The following is a 16,897-nucleotide window of genomic DNA, read 5'->3' as shown; positions in this document are numbered from 1 at the left end:
TATTATATAGAAATATCATGATCCGTCAACTTCCCAACACAAAAGAAAATTACTCCATAATAGAAATAGTATTACTAATGAAAATATTCTTCTCAATTTAATAAGAAAATAGAAGAGATATTCAAGAAGAATAATTCCACTATTTAATTAAATGCACGAACTAGAATAATTTTCAACATCAAATACTTTAAAAAGTAGTACAAGAAAAACCTAAAAAAATATATCGATTGTTTTGTTTTTGGCCCTCTCTACACTGCTATATCAACTCATTTCTCGTGCAATTTATAGCAATTCTCTGAAGAAGAAAATCATCAATTTCTTCCATTTTTTCCACTTTGTAGTTGACAATTTTGACAAAATCAAAATGGTAGGTCAAATGTATACCAACATTTGACAAAGTTTTTTTCATTTAACTTGTCTTATGCTTGTTTTCCATTTTGGTGGCTATCATGCTACCATATTTTCAACTTATATTCATATTTTCTCAATCTTCCGTTCCTCTCTTTTATAATTCTTTAATGTCTCCATTTGTGTTGGATAATTCTTTGTAAATCCACACGTAAGTTTCTTTTGCTACATATCTACTTAGTTGATATTTTCTTATTATAATGCAATATTTTCTGTAAAGAAAGATTAAAAATATTAGTATTAAAATTAAATAACAACTTAATATATATATGATATTTTTCTCATATCATTACACTCCGAAATCATTGCACACAAGTCATTTGCATCTTCCAACTCTTCCATGATGTTTGCTTGACTTTTGCCTTTGCCTTTGTCGTTGTCCTTTCTTGGAGCACGACAATCAGAAGACCTATTACTAGCCTTACCACAGTTGTAACACTTGCCTTTGAATTTCTTCTTGGTCTGTTCTGACTTCTGCTCGTTAAACTTCTTTCTCTTTTTATCTTTGGTAGGAGCTTCTTCAACAATATTAACTCCAATGATTGTTGAACTCTTATGAGACTTCTTTTTCAGAGATTTTTTTAATCTTCCTCAATCTTGAGCCGAATAACAAGATCTTCAAGCTTCATTTCTTTACGCTTGTGCTTTAGATAATTCTCGAAGTCATTCCATGAAGGAGGCAACATCTCGATTATTGCAGCCACTTGAAAAGCTTCAGTTACTGTCATATCTTCAGCAATGAGATCACGGAGAATAAGTTGAAGTCCAGCACTTGTGATCCAACAGTTTTACTATCACCATTTTATACTCTAAAAACTTTGCGATCACAAACATTTTCAAGCATGCATCTTCTGTCTTATAGTTCTTCTCAAGTGCATCCCACAACTCTTTTGAAGTTGTTATTGCACTATAGACATTATATAACTCATCATCTAAAGCACTCAAAATGTAGCCTTTACATAGGAATCTTCGTGTTTCCATGCTTCAATCATGATTTTTTTTTGTCTGACATATCAGCAGTAGGCACTGGAGTTTCTTCACTGGTAAATTTCTGCAGACCAAGACTAGTAAGCCAGATAAATACTCGTTGCTGCCATCCTTTGAAATTCACACTAGTGAATTTACCCGGTTTCTCTGCTTGTGGTATAATAGTTCGGGTCGGTGAAGCAACAATCACTGTAACAGCGTTGTTTGCCATTTTTTGATAAACAAAAATTAGATACAATCTTAGTAAGCAATAACTTATAATTGCATACCTGAAGGAGTATAAAATCAAGATTTTTGTGTCCACCAGAAACATACATTAATAATAATAAATAATTCCCTTAAGATTATTGCCCAATCTGTGTTTGAAAAACAGAATTACTGATTCTGATAAAACTTTGCAGAAACACGAAGTAACCAAAGTTTACTGAATCAGTACGAGATATGAACTTAAATTAATTAAAAAGAAATAAAATCTATAGTGTACTAGAATCTATAAAAATTTGAACAGAAAAAGATCAAGTCCACTGAACTCACAGTGTCCCATTAAGAGTGTCCCATTAAGGATATTATTCCGCTCTAGTATTCGAGTGGAGTTGTTTTGTCCATTTAATTTAAATAATAAATAATTAATTAAATAATTAAAGTCATAGCTGTAGCCGAGGCCGAGTGAGGGACGACGACACAAGGGGGTCCTTCTTTCCAACCCTTTTAACAATTAATAGGAGTGTTTCTATATTTAAACTCTCCTATTTTACTTTTCACCACCGATGAGGGACAAATGCCATTTCATTAAAGCATAAGAGGACTTTTCAAGTTCCCAAATATTTATGTTCTCAATTCTTGCTACATACCCAAAATGAATTTCCTTGCAAAAAGGAAACAAGGGGCAGGTTTCTCCTTCGTGGTGCACCACTCTCTCCGGTGTTCTGTTTCAAAATTCTTATTGTCAATGTCCTGTCAAAACCAAATAGATTCTAAGGTGTGTGCATATTCATCATTTTACACCTAATAATTCAGGGTCATATAATAAGACAATCATTCTCATTTCAATTGCTGACAAAGAGGAGGTCAATTGCTGAGTGGGATTACTATTTCATCATCTTCTCCTCTTGTCGATATATGGTTATGTAATTTTCTGAAATATTTTTCTCCCAAATGATCACCGAGTTTCCTGCAGTAGACTTGGCTAGTCTACTTATCTGCTTATTGAAAAGAACAAACAGTACCTTCAAAGATTGGATTAGCATCGGATAATTTATAGGTAACAGGATGCCATCCTTTCCGTTCACGCTCCTTGGAGGACAAAATAAGCCATGCAGTGTGAGTCAATGTCCTCCGTGTAATTTCACTTCAAGTCCTGCATGCTATGTTAAATGAAAAGCTTCTCAGAAAAAAATGAAATAAAAAATAGATAAAGGTTGATTCTAAGGTATCAAATGAAAACTTAGGTTACATTTTAGAACAATTATGCCTCGTTGCCTCTTGCATTATTGAAATTCCGTCCGTCAATAACTTTTCTAGTTAGTAATTAGCCAGCCTATTAATATGATATAATAATACAGCAAACTTGAAACAAACCTACACGAGTTTATAACTAGCTGAACTCAACTAACAGTGCAAGATGCGGTAACCTTATTTTTTGAATAAATATTGGCCTTCGACAGGCTTAAAATGTCTGACATGAATAGCGAGGAGGATTAAGATAGCCGAATCAAATATAGTCAGGATTCAGGCGTACTAGTTGTTTTCTTCTCTTATTCTTTTGTGGGGGTAAAGAAACAAATATAATGCAACTGCCAAGGTTATTATATTAGCAATTACTTCTTCATAAACAATTGAACTAGCAGTACTCAACCAGGTCATGAAATAATAAAATGTACTGTCAATCGCTCAAACTTGAATTGAACTGTTGTAGAGTATGGATTACATTATGCTACCAATGTTCCATGCAAAGGAATTTTCGTTGACAGAATATCATTGTTTGAAGTGAAAACTGTAATATCTTAGGGGAAAGAATTAAGTTGTCAAGACGGGTTTAGATCACAAAAAACAACTTACAGCAAGCAGAGTTTGGACATAGTGTTCATCAGGTATACAATTAAATTTTTTGATGTATCTGGAGGCTGTAAAATTAAACAAACTTTAGAATATAGTTCAACAGTATAAAGAAGAAGAAGCTTATAGATTGGTGTAACATGTCAAGATCTTTTAGCAAAAGTTAAAGTCAACAGATCAACAGACAATAGAAGAGAAGAAATACTCTAACAGCATGGACACTCACCACATACTGATCCTGCAAAAACTCAGGTAACGGTTTTGGTGAATTGAGTTGCTGCCATGGTTTAACTTGACCAAAACACGCAAAAAAATTACAAGAAGACGCAGTTCACAAAGAAAATGATAAGAGATAGATAAATGTTAGTTGTACTAATTATCAAAAAGATTATACAAAATAAGCCACTGCTTTAGTGGCTCTAGAGTTGAGCCGCCCTTGCTTAGGAGACATCAAAATTATTCAAGACACTCGTAGTAAAGAAAGGACCACAGGAACGTTAATTCTGATAGAACGCTGCAAAGCCGGTATAAGTAAAGGAAGTCACTTGAAATAAATAAAACACCCAGAAGAAGGGTGGCGCTGTCTGAGCATTCATTGACAACAGGAATGACCCATCTTTGGTCTAATGAGCATTCAGTGACTAACAAGAATAACCCCTCTATAGTCTAAAATAAAAGATTTCTCTTTACATTTGCAGATAATGTGAAAACAAAATTGGAACAGAGTTTCATCAATCGCTAAAACTCGTGACATTACATATAAAAGATGTAAAATTTACCTCGCTGTACAACTCTGAAATTCGAACTTCATCATGATCAATCGAATTGAGCCAATTGTTAACCAGATGCAGAATTGAGCTTTACTTGGATCTTCATTCTTTTTCTCCTCTTTCTTGATTTTCAGGTTCACAATTCCCTGCCCCGCTTCCTTCCTGGAAACCAGCCAGACAACTTTTGAAGCTGGAGTGACATTTTCTCCAACACCAATATCCTTTGCAGAATTACTGGATTGCAACCACGTAAAATGCAGAGTTTGGTCTTGCCAGCATTTACCATTCAAATATGCTCTTTCAGCAGACCGGCGTGATCGAAAAGATACCCTAGCAGATGTATTTAGCACCTCTGAGCCATTATGACAATCTTGAGGTTCTAAATCTTCCAGCTCAACAGAAAGAAGATCACCAAATGTAGAAAAGTATTCCTTCAGGACGTCAACCTAAAAAACGAAATAAAGAAATGAGAATGTAAGAGCAGAGCAAGTGAACCACCAAAAAAACCTGAACCATGTACTAGGCAAGGGAGATAAAATAAACTGAAAGGTTGAAACAAAATCTTACAGTTCCTTCTTCACATATCAATAAGAAATTTGGGGCACCTAAATTGGCCATAGCCATAAGAAGGAATTTCAAGAAAAATAAAGATGTGCAAATAAGCAAACAAATTCATGCCATTGTCACGAGTGCAATAAAAACAAATTATGCATACTTTCATGATTGAAAACAATCTACCTCATTCCGAGGAGCACAAGGTTATGGAAGAAACATTCATATTTTTACACCCTTATAGCTTTGCTGTGAAGAACCAACTAAATGATAAATGTGTGAAAATGGGAACAAACTCTTGCTGATAATACATATTTCAAGTCTAACCCGTGAAAGAACATGCAAGGCAAAAAGCATAACAGCATAAGGAAAGGGATGAAAGAAACATCCACATTTTTTTCTCTTCTAAAAGAACTTAATAAATATATCAAATTTTCTAGAGTGAGAGACATTACATTTGCCATACCACTTAGCAGAGGTGGAAGGATCTTGAATGTGGTGGGTCGGTTATCTAGTTTGTATCTATTTAAGATAAACGGTGCGTCAACTGGGGCCAATGGACGGATCGACTGCTTCAAGTTTGAAGCTTCCTGCGCTCTGACAGTGAAGATGAGTTGGAACAACTGGGCTCGGCATTCTCTGTAGTTATGCTACTAAATGGTGTTGCTTTGGCATTACTAGGTTCTGCAGGGCTTGAACTTTCCACTTCACCAGAGTTGGAACCTTTTCCTCCACCCTTTGGTTTCTTCGCAGATTGATCTGGCATACCCTCATCTTTCACACCCACAGCCTGCATAAAGGACGCAGAAGAGATGCGGGTTTCAGCAGCCAGTTGGTGTGATAAAGAAGTATTTACACTGTACTACTACTACTTTCAATCTCTACTACATGAATCCTCACCGACCATGTAGCTCCAAATTAAGACTAACTCATGCCAGTAGTAACCCTACCACCACCCACCCAAAACACACACACAAACACACAAAAAAATGAATTGATTAGAAGTTGTATCATCATACAGGGGAGGTAAATAGCGGCATATTTCAAGTGCACAAGACAAGCAAGAAAAGTAGATCGACCATAACTCTGAGATAATAAGCCTAAGCAAAAAAAAAAAAAAAACAATACAATACAATATCAAGAAGAGGCCATTACTTGCTTGTCAAGCTTATCCAAATAAATGTGAACACTTTTAAAATTAATAAATTGTAAGGATAATATAGAAAAAAATTAATGAATATTTTCTTAATTTAGTAAAATAAACTATTAAAATGAGAATTATTTTTGAGTATGATAATAAAATAATATGAGAACGGACAGGTTGTACTTATTACAAGAGGATGACTTGATTTAATTTGTCTAATATTTTATTCAAGAGGTTCATCTTTTTTGTAACTAAAGCTAAGTTGCAACTTGTATACGAGGGAGAACTAAAATTTTTTACAAAATACATTGTACTTCTTTATAAGAAAATTAAAATTGAGTAACTTTCACATATAGCAAACATAAAAATTATATTTGTATGCTATAACTATAGTTTGCATAATTATGCTACATAACAAATATAAATATGTATATTTCGCTATACATATAAAAAAGCAAGCAATTGTATAATCTGCTTTGGTATACATATACAAAAGATCAATTGTATAATCGTATTTGTATAAAGCGAGAAAGAGAGAAGGACAAAAGAAAACTGTACAAGGGAAAATTGTATTTGTATATTCACAAGTGTATAGGACTAAAATATATGCATTTATATTTGTATATACAATATTCTCTCACTTTATATAAACACAAACACAATGTATACATTTTGTTTGTATAAAGTGTGAGAGACGAGTGGGTGAGCGAGATATGGGAGAGTGGCGAGCGAGATTTGGGAGAAGGGAGAAAAGAGAACGAAAATATATGTATATATACATTTTCTCTCGGATTATACAAACACAAACACATTTTACACATTTTGCATTTTGTATAAAGTGAGAGAGGCGAGTGAGAGGACGAGATCTGGGAGAGTGACGAGCGAGATCTGGGAGAGGGGAGGGAGGGGAACGAAAATATATGTATATCTACAATTTTCTATCGCTTTATACAAACACAAACACATTTTATACATTCACGTTTGTATATAAGCGAGAGAGGCGAGGAAGAGAACGACAGTAGCAAGCAAGATTCACTAGAGTCAAAATAGCAATAATTTTGTATGGAATACAATTAAATCAACTGTTATTATATCATATAACATAATTTAATAATTTTCTATTATATACAATTTTCTTATTAAATATTCTTGAAGCCACTGTCACTCCAAATAACTATCCATCTTCATATAGTTTGTAGGGCTCGAAAATGAGCTCTACAAACATTTCAAATCATTAAGCAAACACTTAAAATGCTATAATAATATGCCTATCCAAGCTACTGATATATAGAGTACTTATATGTAGAGCAACTAATTAAGGTCAAATCATTAGACATTTCTTGCCTTCTTTGAAATCTTGATTTAATTTGTCTTTGAGTTTAATCAAGAGGTAACTCGTCTTTTTTGGAAACTGAATCCAAGTTGCAACTCATAACAAAAAAAATTCCCTAGGCAATAAAGAAAGATATTGAGATTTTTAAATTTTATAATGATAATTCGTTCAAAAATATTCTGCACATATATATAATATATGTATATTGGCTAAAAAGTATAAATAATTTTGATGGAGTGCTCACATATGACTCATTTGCACTTTAATTTTTCCAATATTTTGTGTCATTTTTATAAAAAATAATTTTTGTCCTTATAATAAATAAGTTTTTATGCATGATTGACAAGAGGGAGTTTGTTCGGATGGCAAGAACCTTCACTTCCAACCTCATGATTGTGAGTTCGAACCACAAACGGTTCAAAGATGAGAATTCTTGGATGAGGGTAAAAAAGTTAAAAAAAAAAATCTATGTCATAAGTATATATTTTTCGTATTCATAGTATTCTACAGTTATGATACGCTCAAATTATACTTCCCTAAAGAAGTATAAGCGATCGTATCAAGTAAAGAACCCAACTATTAGGTTGGGGTCGATCCCACGAGGAAAATGATTTAGATTTAACTTTAACCTAAGATTACCTCTATTTAGTCAACTCCTTTCCGAAAACTATTAATTAAAGGGGGGGGGGGGGGTTGTGAAACAAAAACTTTGCAATGTTTTAAAATCAAACAAGTAGGAAGAGCAAATTGTTGGTGTTTATCAAGTTGTGAGAGAAACTGGAGTATAAGTGTTCCCCGTAGGTTCATAACGCCATAACCCTTGCTATAACAATTCTTTCTTAGTGTTTTGCATGAGAAGTGATAAGTAGTATATCTCAACATCCTTGGTCTTAAATTTAGAGAACTTTACATCATACCTTTATTCGGCTATGTGTGTTTAAGTTACTAACCCTTACCTTTATTTCATATTAAGCATCATACTCGATGTTTGGATTAGTTATTACCTTGCACCAATCAAGACTAGCCTATTAGATAGTATCCACTAAATCTATGTCGATAATTCTTTTCCCATTAACCACCCCCTTAGTCCGGCAAGTAGCAATAAGGCGAGTTCTAACGTGTGCACCCGTTAAAAAGATTTCTAGACGAAAGTATTATCGATACATGCAATAACCTAATTAAGAATTGTTAATTAGCTATTTTATCTTGTTAATCACCCATGGATCCCACAACCCTAGTTATGAATTAGTTCCCCACGCTTAAAAGAACACAATTCATAATTGATGAAAAATAAATAATGAACTAACTTTGACAAATTGGAAGAAAAACCAAAAATTCAACTTGAAATCACACAATTGTCTTGAATAACAAATCCGGAAATTTGAATAAATTGTCAAAGCAAATCTCCAAGAACAAAAGTATGAAAATAGTAAAAAGATCCAACCCTAAAAACGAGGTTATTTACCCTATTTATAATAAAAAGAGTCCTAAAATAAAAAGGATTCAAAATAAGGAAAGTTTTGTCGAAAATGCAGCTTCAATCGACGACCCCACAGATGGTCCGTCGATCAAACGACGGACCGTTGACTGCCTCCGTTTCGTCCATACTTACCATGTTTTCAAATCCTGCACATTGTATCTTCTCTGATCCAATCGACGGACCAGCAGCACGGTCCGTCGATGCCCATCATTGTTTCATACATAGCTTTTCTTGAACATCGGGTACTGGAGAAGTCTCTGATCTCATCAACGATTTCCTATGACGGTGCATAGATAGTTAACGGATCATCGATCCTTTTGTATCCCCACACTTAGTCAGAATTCCTGAGTTGCTTCCATATGCTTGAACCTCCAGTCGACGATCACCACCTACGATCCGTCGATGGGACGATGGGCCATCGATGGCTTCGTGGGTCACTTCTGTACTGATTTCTACACAGCCTTCTGCATTTCCATTTTGGACAACATTCTTGCAAAACACAGATAAAATTACATTAAAATTACTACCAAAAGGCCCTATATACACACTAAACTTAAGGAAAAAACATTGAAAGTACCGTGAATCCACGGTATATCAACACCCTCAAGTTAAATTCATTGTTTGTCCTCAAGCGGCGCACTATGACTCCTCACAGCACTTTTGTACAAAAGTATCCTCTTATAAGATTTCGGAATCATATGGCTATCAATCCCGAATTATTATTGCTTTAGTGCATGCTTTTACTCTTATGCTCACTAAGGTCTTCATGAGGAACAGACCATGACATAGTGTCACCATGCACCAACACCTTTACTCATTTGTCTCTCACCAAGCTAAAAACATTCCAATATTGTAACAAATGCCCTCACTTCAAAAGATATCCTCCTTTTTCGCAAACTGATTTAAAATTTAAGTATAAAGATCATTATTCAACACTCACGTTCAAAACAACTTCACGCCTAGTTGATACTTTTCCCCATAGGCTTGCTCTTGTTTTCACTGCTTAATGTAATACCCCGTAGCCAAAACAGAGCAAAAACTAGTTTTACAGAAAAAAAATCTGCAGTGCAACCAACGGTGGCATCGACGTACCGTAGCCTGACAACGGTCCATCCTGCAAAACCGTCGAGGGGATCAGAAACTCCCAAAAATTTCAGCCCTGAAAAATTGGTTAAGTCTTGGACGACGGACGGACTTATGGTCCGTAGGACGGACGACGGTCCGTAGTCCGTGACCGTCGATCAAGACTCCCTTCACCCACTCTCTAACAAGAGCTACGGATTACCAACATGGTCCATAGGTTGACATACGGCCGTAGGTAGAAAATTTGCAGACAAATAACGGAAATGCAGTTGGCTCACTTCATATGGTCATAAGTCTTAGCACAAAATGAATTAGGTGTCCCATGACCTACCCACAGATAGATAATTGAATTATATTTCCATATCAACCGATCTTGATAAAATCAAACCTCCAAGTAAAAAGTTTTGCCTATTTTTAGTAAAGGCCTATCGAACAGGCCCAGTCGACGAACCCAACGACGGGGCGTCGGTCAGATGACGGACCGTCAGTCCTGGCCGTCGTTTGATCCAACAGCAACTTTCCCAGGGGTCTTTTTGACCTTTCCCACTTTTTTTAAACCTTAAGATACATCTTTTGACACTAAATCATGAGATTTTAGTCAGTTTAAGCCTAGATACATGACTAAAACATATCTAAGTCAAAACATTAAATCAAAACTTAGAAAATTAGAAGCAAGAGAGGAGAAAAATCTCAAGAACCCTATAACAAGAATGCCACAAGATCCAGTAGTTCCAGCCCCAAAACTTAAGTATTTTTTCGTGGATTTCATCACCAGGCATGTGGGATTTCACTAGTGGTTTCCTTTCACCCATTGGGTCCCTAGTTTTCAGTTAGACTCTTGATTCTCTTATCATGATTAAACCTAGGGTTTCTAGAACTTTGTTAGAGCTACATGAATTTATTAAATATATGTTCCAAATCAGATTATCATGTTATTAATCAGATTATCGCATGAATTTCAGAATCCTAGCTTTGTATTTATTTAGTTCTTTAAATACACATGCTAGGTCAGATATTTCAGAGACATCAGATATACATGCCTTAGTTATAAATGCATATTTACCAAATTAATTATTGCCTTCTTAGTTTGAACGTTCAGTTTTGAGATATCCAGTATTTAAAGAAACTCAAACATAATCAGTAAATTTGCAAAATTCATTAGGAGTATCACAATGCCGAGTTGGACTAGGGTTCAGCGTACCCAATAAGTCCCAGAACTATTAGCCAAGTAAGTTGCAAGTCCCCTCTGTGGGCAATCAGTTTAGTGATCACGCCAGCATGCTTTTATACCTCTGGCAAGGTATAATGGGTCCTCTCGATGTGGCGTATACATCGGACTCCACATTTAGCTCATGTGGTTTTATTATCGGTTATTAGTAGCTCAAATAATTCAGTCGAACTCCTTGCATTGACCATTTATCAATATATTCAGTATTCAGTTTCATCATGTTATAAATTGGTAATTGCATCCAGTTAGCTCAGAATTCAGTTATCATGTCAGATTGTTATACTTGCTTTTATGCTTGTTCAGTTATGTTTTATTTCAGCTTTACCCTATCCTACATGCTCAGTACCTTTCAAGTGCTGGCTCATATGGGCGCTACATCGTCTCGTGATGTAGGTTCAGTTTCTCTCTATCCAGATCACGCATAGATCGATTCCCCGACCTCTAGTTCAGCAGATTCAGTGGTGAGTACCCATTCTCCGAGGACAATAGTCATGAGTGTCATTTCAGTTTTTAGTCATTTAGTTTCAGTTTTTTCTAGATTTAGCTAGGGTTTTGTCCTAGTATTTCTAGTACAGTTTAGAGGCTATTTTTAGACATAGTTATATTCAGCTTAGTATTGAGTCAATATTTCCTTTGTATTAAACTCATTGTTTTCAAATATTACAGTTATAGAATATGGGTATTCCCCATCTTTTTAGATTTAATTCTGATTTAGCTTCCGCATCAGTTTATTATATTTAGTATGCTCATGATCATGCCAACAGGGTTAGCTTGGGATCAATTGTGCTCCTAGGTTTTGTGTCCGCATCTCGGGGATAGCTCGGGGCGTGACAAAACTTTGTATCAGAGCACTAGGTTTAAGTGTCCTAGGATATCTGAAAAGCTGCACTAAGTAGAGTCCTTTTCATGGGTGTGAAGTGCACCACATCTAATGAGAGGGAGGCTACAATGTTTTAGGAAAAACATCACTTTCTTGTTACTCTTATCGTGCGTAAGGTATGATAAAATTCCATTCTAACTTGAAATTTTGCGCTTAAGATCATGCCTTCTTATAGAGCTTAGGCATGGAATGCTAATGTACGCAATGCTAACGCAGTTCCTCTAGTACCAGATAAGAAAGTCTAAATGCAGAGTTTCAGAACGCCAATTCAGCTTTTGGCTTTAAGTATGACCAACCAGAACAATAAAAAGTTTGTGATTATGTTAGGATGAATCTTCTGAAGTTTTTAGGGTCGCAAGTTGGTAAGGACCCACAGAAGTTCATTGATAATTTCAAGAAAATATTTGGTATGATGTCAGTAACTCGTAGTTATAGGTGATATTGACATCCTACAAACTCAAGGATGTGACTCACATATGGTTCACTCAGTGGAAAGACAACAGACATGACTTTGTCTTTTATAACTCAGTTTAGCAGTCCAATTCAGTGTTAGTCCAGAAACTCTCTCAGAAACTTTCTCAGTCTCTACTCCAGTCGGTGACCCAGTTATAGCTAGACGGGTATACAGAAATTACCCTGTCACAGTATCTAAAAAGGTCACCTCAGCGAATCTAGTAGAGTTAGAAATGGTAAACTTTGATGTCATTCTAGGCATGGATTGGTTACACTCATGTTATGCTTCAGTCGATTGTAGAACCAGGATTGTTCGTTTTCACTTCCAGATGAACCAATCTTAGAACAGAAAGGTAGTATCTTAGCGCCTATAGGTCGATTTATTTATTACCTTAAGGCCAGAAAGATGGTTCTCTCAGAATGTTCATTGACTATAGACAGTCTAACAAGGTCACAATCAAGAATAAGTATCCCATCCCTAGGATTGATGACTTGTTTGACCAACTTTAGGGTTCTATCCATTTCTCAAAGATAGACCTCAGATCAGGTTATCATCATCTTAGACTCAGAGATAGTGACATTCTGAAAACAGCCTTCAGAACTTGGTATGGTCATTATGAATTTGTAGTTATGTCATTTGGACTAACTTATTCTCCTGCAGCTTTCATTGATTTGATGAACAGAGTGTTCAAACTGTATTTGGACTTGTTAGTTATCATCTTTATTGATGATATCCTCATTTACTCTAGGAGTGAGGAAGAAGATGTAAGTCATTGGAGAGTCAATCTGCAGACTATCAAGGATCGCCAGTTATTCGCTAAGTTTAGTAAATGTGACTTCTGGTTGCAATCCGTTGCTTTTCTTGGTCACATTGTAGCTAGCGAAGAGATCCGAGTGGATTCACAGAAGATAGAAGCAGTGAAACAGTGGCCCAGACCTACCTCTACTACAGATATCAGAAGTTTCTTAGGTATACGAGGTTATTACAGAAGGTTTGTGGAAGGATTTTCATCCATAACCTCACCATTAACTAGGTTGACTCAAAAGATGGTCAAGTTTCAACTATCAGACGATTGTGGGAAAAGCTTTGAAAAATTGAAAACTATATTGACTATAGCTTTTGTCTTGACTCTACCAGAGGGTTCAGATGGTTATGTGATCTATTATGGTGCATCTAGAGTTGGCCTAGGTTGTATGTTGATGCAGTGAGGTAAGGTGATAGCTTATGCCTCTAGACAACATAAGGTTCATGAGAAGAACTATCCAACTCATGACCTTAAGCTTGTAGCAGTGGTGTTTGCACTCAAGATTTGGAGATACTACTTCTATGGTGTTCACGTAGATGTGTTCACTGACCATAAGAGCCATCAGTATGTGTTCACCTATAAAGAGTTTAATCTTCGCTAGAGGAGATCTCTACAGTTCCATAAGGATTAAGATATGAGTGTGCATTATCATCCGGGGAAGGCTAATGTAGTAGCAGATGCTCTTAGTAGATTATACATGGGTAGTGTAGCCCATGTTGAGGAAGAAAGGAAGGAGCTAGTGAAGGATGTTCACAGGCTTGCTCGATTGGGAGTTCGCCTTATGAGCATAGCAAACAATGGTGTAACAATTATGAATAGGGCAGAATTGTCTTTGGTAGTGTAGGTTAAGAAAAAGGAAGACACTTATCCAATATTTCTAGAACCAAAGGGTGCAGTCCATAATTAGAGAGGAGAGGTTTTCTCCCAAGTGGGAGGTGGTGTACTTCACTACCAAGGTAGATTGTGATTCCTAATATGGGAGAGTTGAGACAACATATTCTTGCAGAAGCCCATAACTCAAGATATTCTATTCACCCAGGTGCCACTAAGATATACCATGATATGTGGGAAGTCTATTGGTGGAATGGCATGAAGAGGGATATAGCAGACTTTGTGAGTAAGTGCCCCAATTGCCAGCAAGTCAAGGTAGAACATCAGAAACCAGGAGGTATGACTCAAGAGATCGAAATTCCTACTTGGAAGTGGGATGTGATCAATATGGATTTCATCACAGGGTTACCTCGTGCTTACAGGAAGCATGACTCAATTTGGGTGATAGTTTATAGGACGACTAAGTCTTTTCGCTTTTTGGCGGTCAAGACTACAGATTCGGCAGAGGACTATGCCAAGATTTACATTAACAAAATTGTGAGGTTGCATGGGGTTCCTTTGTATATCATCTCAGATAGAGTTCCTCAGTTTAATTCTCATTTCTGCAAGTCATTTCAGAAGGGTCTTGGTACTCAAGTTAACCTTAGCACAACATTTCATCCGCAGAAGGATGGATAGGAAGAGCGTACCATTCAGACCCTAAAAGAAAAGGTTGAGGGCTTGTGTAATTGATTTCAAAGGTAATTCGGATAATCACCTTCCTTGTATTAAGTTTTCCTACAACAATAGCTACCGTTCCAGCATTCAGAAGACCCTTATGAGGCTTGATATGGGCGTAAATGTAGATCTCTTGTTGCTTGGTTTGAAGTAGGTGAAGCAGTTTTCATAGGGCCAGATTCAGTCATTTATGCTCTGGATAAATTGCAACTCATTAGAGATAGATTAAGACAACCCAAAGTCGTCAGAAATCTTATGCAGATCTAAGGAGAAGGGAACTAGAGTTCTAAGTTGATAATTGGGTTTTTCTGATGGTCTCACCTATGAAAGGGGTGATGAGATTGGGAAAGAATGGGAAGCTTAGTCCTAGATATGTAGGCCCTTACAAGATCTTGAAAAGGGTTGGCAAGGTGGCATATGAGTTAGAGTTACCGGCAGAATTAGTAGCAGTGCATCCGGTCTTCCACATCTCACTCTTTAAGAAGTGCGTGGTTGATCCAGCCTCTATAGTGCCATTAGAGAGTGTGACGGTGAAAGATAGTCTTTCTTATGAGGATGTACCAGTTGAGATTCTTGATCGTCAGGTTAGAAGGTTGAGAAACAAAGAAGTCGCGTCATTTAAGGTTTTGTGGAGGAGTCAGTCCGTAGAGCTCTTGGGAAGCAGAAGCAACCTTAAAGCTAAGTATCCTGACCTCTCCTCTTCCGATTCCACTCAAGCTTAAGGTAATAGTTCCTCTTCAGTTTTCCAGTCATTCATGCGTGAATTCAGCCTTAGAGTCATGTTCCCTCAGTTTGTACTTGCATTTTCAGCGTATTTGCATGTTATCGGAACTCAATTCAGTCAGAAACTCAGTTCCCGGTTTTAGTAGTAGGGTTTGCAGCTCTCTCCCTCTAGTTTAGCTAGTTTAGTCTTCATTCGAGGACAAATGTTCCCAAGGGGGAGATAATGTAATACCCCGTAGCCAAAACAGACCAAAAACCAGCTTTACAAAAAAAAATCTGCAGGTGCTACCAACGTTGGCATCGACGGACCGTAGCCTGAACCACGGTCCGTCCTGCACAACCGTCGATGGGATTAGAAACTCCCAAAAATTTCAGCCTAGAAAAATTTGGTAAGTCTTGGACGACGGATGGACTTACGGTCCGTAGGTCAAAGGACGGTCCGTAGTCCGTGATCGTCGATCAAGACTCCCTTCAACCACTCTCTGAAAAGAGCTAAGGACGACCAACATGGTTCGTAGGTGGACCTACGGTCGGTAGGTGCAAAATTTGCAGTCAGTTAAGGGGAAATGCAATTGGGTCAACTTTAAATGATTATATCTCTTAGCACAAAATGAATTAGGTCTCTTATGACCTACCCACAGATAGATAATTGAACTATCTTTCCATTGCACCGACCTTGCTAAAATAAGACCTTCGAGTAAAAAGTTATTCGTGTTTTAGTAAAGGCCTGTCGAACAGGCCCTCACGACGGACCGACGGGGCGTCGGGCGCACGACGGACCGTCAGTCCTGGCCGTTGTGAGGCCCGGCAACAACCTTCCCAGGGGTCTTTTTGACCTTTCCCACTCCGTTTAAACCCTAAGTTACGTCGTTTTGACCCTAAATCATCAGATTTTAGTCAGTTAATCCTAGAAACATAATTAAAACATATCCAAGTCAAATCATTAAATCAAAAGTTAGAAAATTAGAAGAAATAGAGGAGAAAAAAGCTCAGGAACCCTAGTTCAAGAACGCCACAAGCTCCAACAGTTCCAGCCCCGAAACTTAAGTATTTTTCCGTGGATTTCATCACCAGGTATGGGATTTCACTAGTGGGTTCCTTTCACCCATTGGGTCCTTAGTTTCAGTCAGTTCTTGATTCTCTTATCATGATTAAAACTAATGTTTCTAGAACTTTGATATAACTTCATGAATTTATTAAATATATGTTCCAAATCAGATTATCATATTATTACTCAGATTATCGCATGAATTTCAGAACCCTAGCATTTTATTTCTTTAGTTCTTGAATTACACATGCTACGTCATATATTTCAGACACTTCAGATATACATGCCTCAGTTATAAATGCGCAATCACTAGATTAATTGTTGCATTCTCATTTTGCATGTTAAGTTTCGAGCTATCCAGTATTTACAAAAACTCAGATATAATCAGTTAATTTAGAG

The 16,897-nt window shown here is 36.6% G+C and overlaps 1 protein-coding gene across 15 annotated transcripts; it reads right to left on the bottom strand.

Annotated features, from left to right (window-relative positions):
* Window positions 1-640: 640 nt before the first annotated feature.
* Window positions 641-6,016, bottom strand: LOC107010885 (zinc finger CCCH domain-containing protein 41-like). 15 transcript variants are annotated; one of them, XR_003578175.1, is made up of 5 exons: window positions 5,228-5,905; window positions 4,230-4,666; window positions 3,454-3,518; window positions 2,622-2,759; window positions 641-1,584 (listed from the first exon to the last, which is right to left on the bottom strand). XR_003578175.1 is itself a non-coding variant. In XM_027916867.1 (5 exons), exons 2-4 carry the CDS (start codon window positions 5,234-5,236, stop codon window positions 3,494-3,496), a joined length of 471 nt encoding a protein of 156 aa, XP_027772668.1. In that variant the 5' UTR covers window positions 5,237-5,562; window positions 5,928-6,016; the 3' UTR covers window positions 1,848-2,759; window positions 3,454-3,493. The 15 variants fall into 15 exon arrangements, 6 of the variants coding, with proteins under 6 accessions (XP_027772668.1, XP_027772661.1, XP_015065657.1 ...); XR_003578173.1 differs by lacking the exon at window positions 641-1,584 and adding an exon at window positions 1,848-2,349; XR_003578174.1 differs by lacking the exon at window positions 641-1,584 and adding an exon at window positions 1,848-2,321.
* Window positions 6,017-16,897: the final 10,881 nt, after the last annotated feature.

The sequence above is a fragment of the Solanum pennellii genome, chromosome 1 (assembly GCF_001406875.1).
Source record: "Solanum pennellii chromosome 1, SPENNV200".
In the NCBI taxonomy this organism is placed as follows: domain Eukaryota; kingdom Viridiplantae; phylum Streptophyta; class Magnoliopsida; order Solanales; family Solanaceae; genus Solanum; species Solanum pennellii.
The sequence above is the reverse complement of the archived record's forward strand: the minus strand, read 5'-3'. Positions and strand labels throughout refer to the sequence as shown.

Excerpts from the sequence above, each read along its gene's own strand:
- LOC107010885 (XM_027916867.1), bottom strand. Across the intron at positions 3,519-4,229 it reads TTTCAGAGTTGTACAGCGAG|CCTCCAGATACATCAAAAAA; the intron begins GTAAATTTTACA and ends TTAATTTTACAG.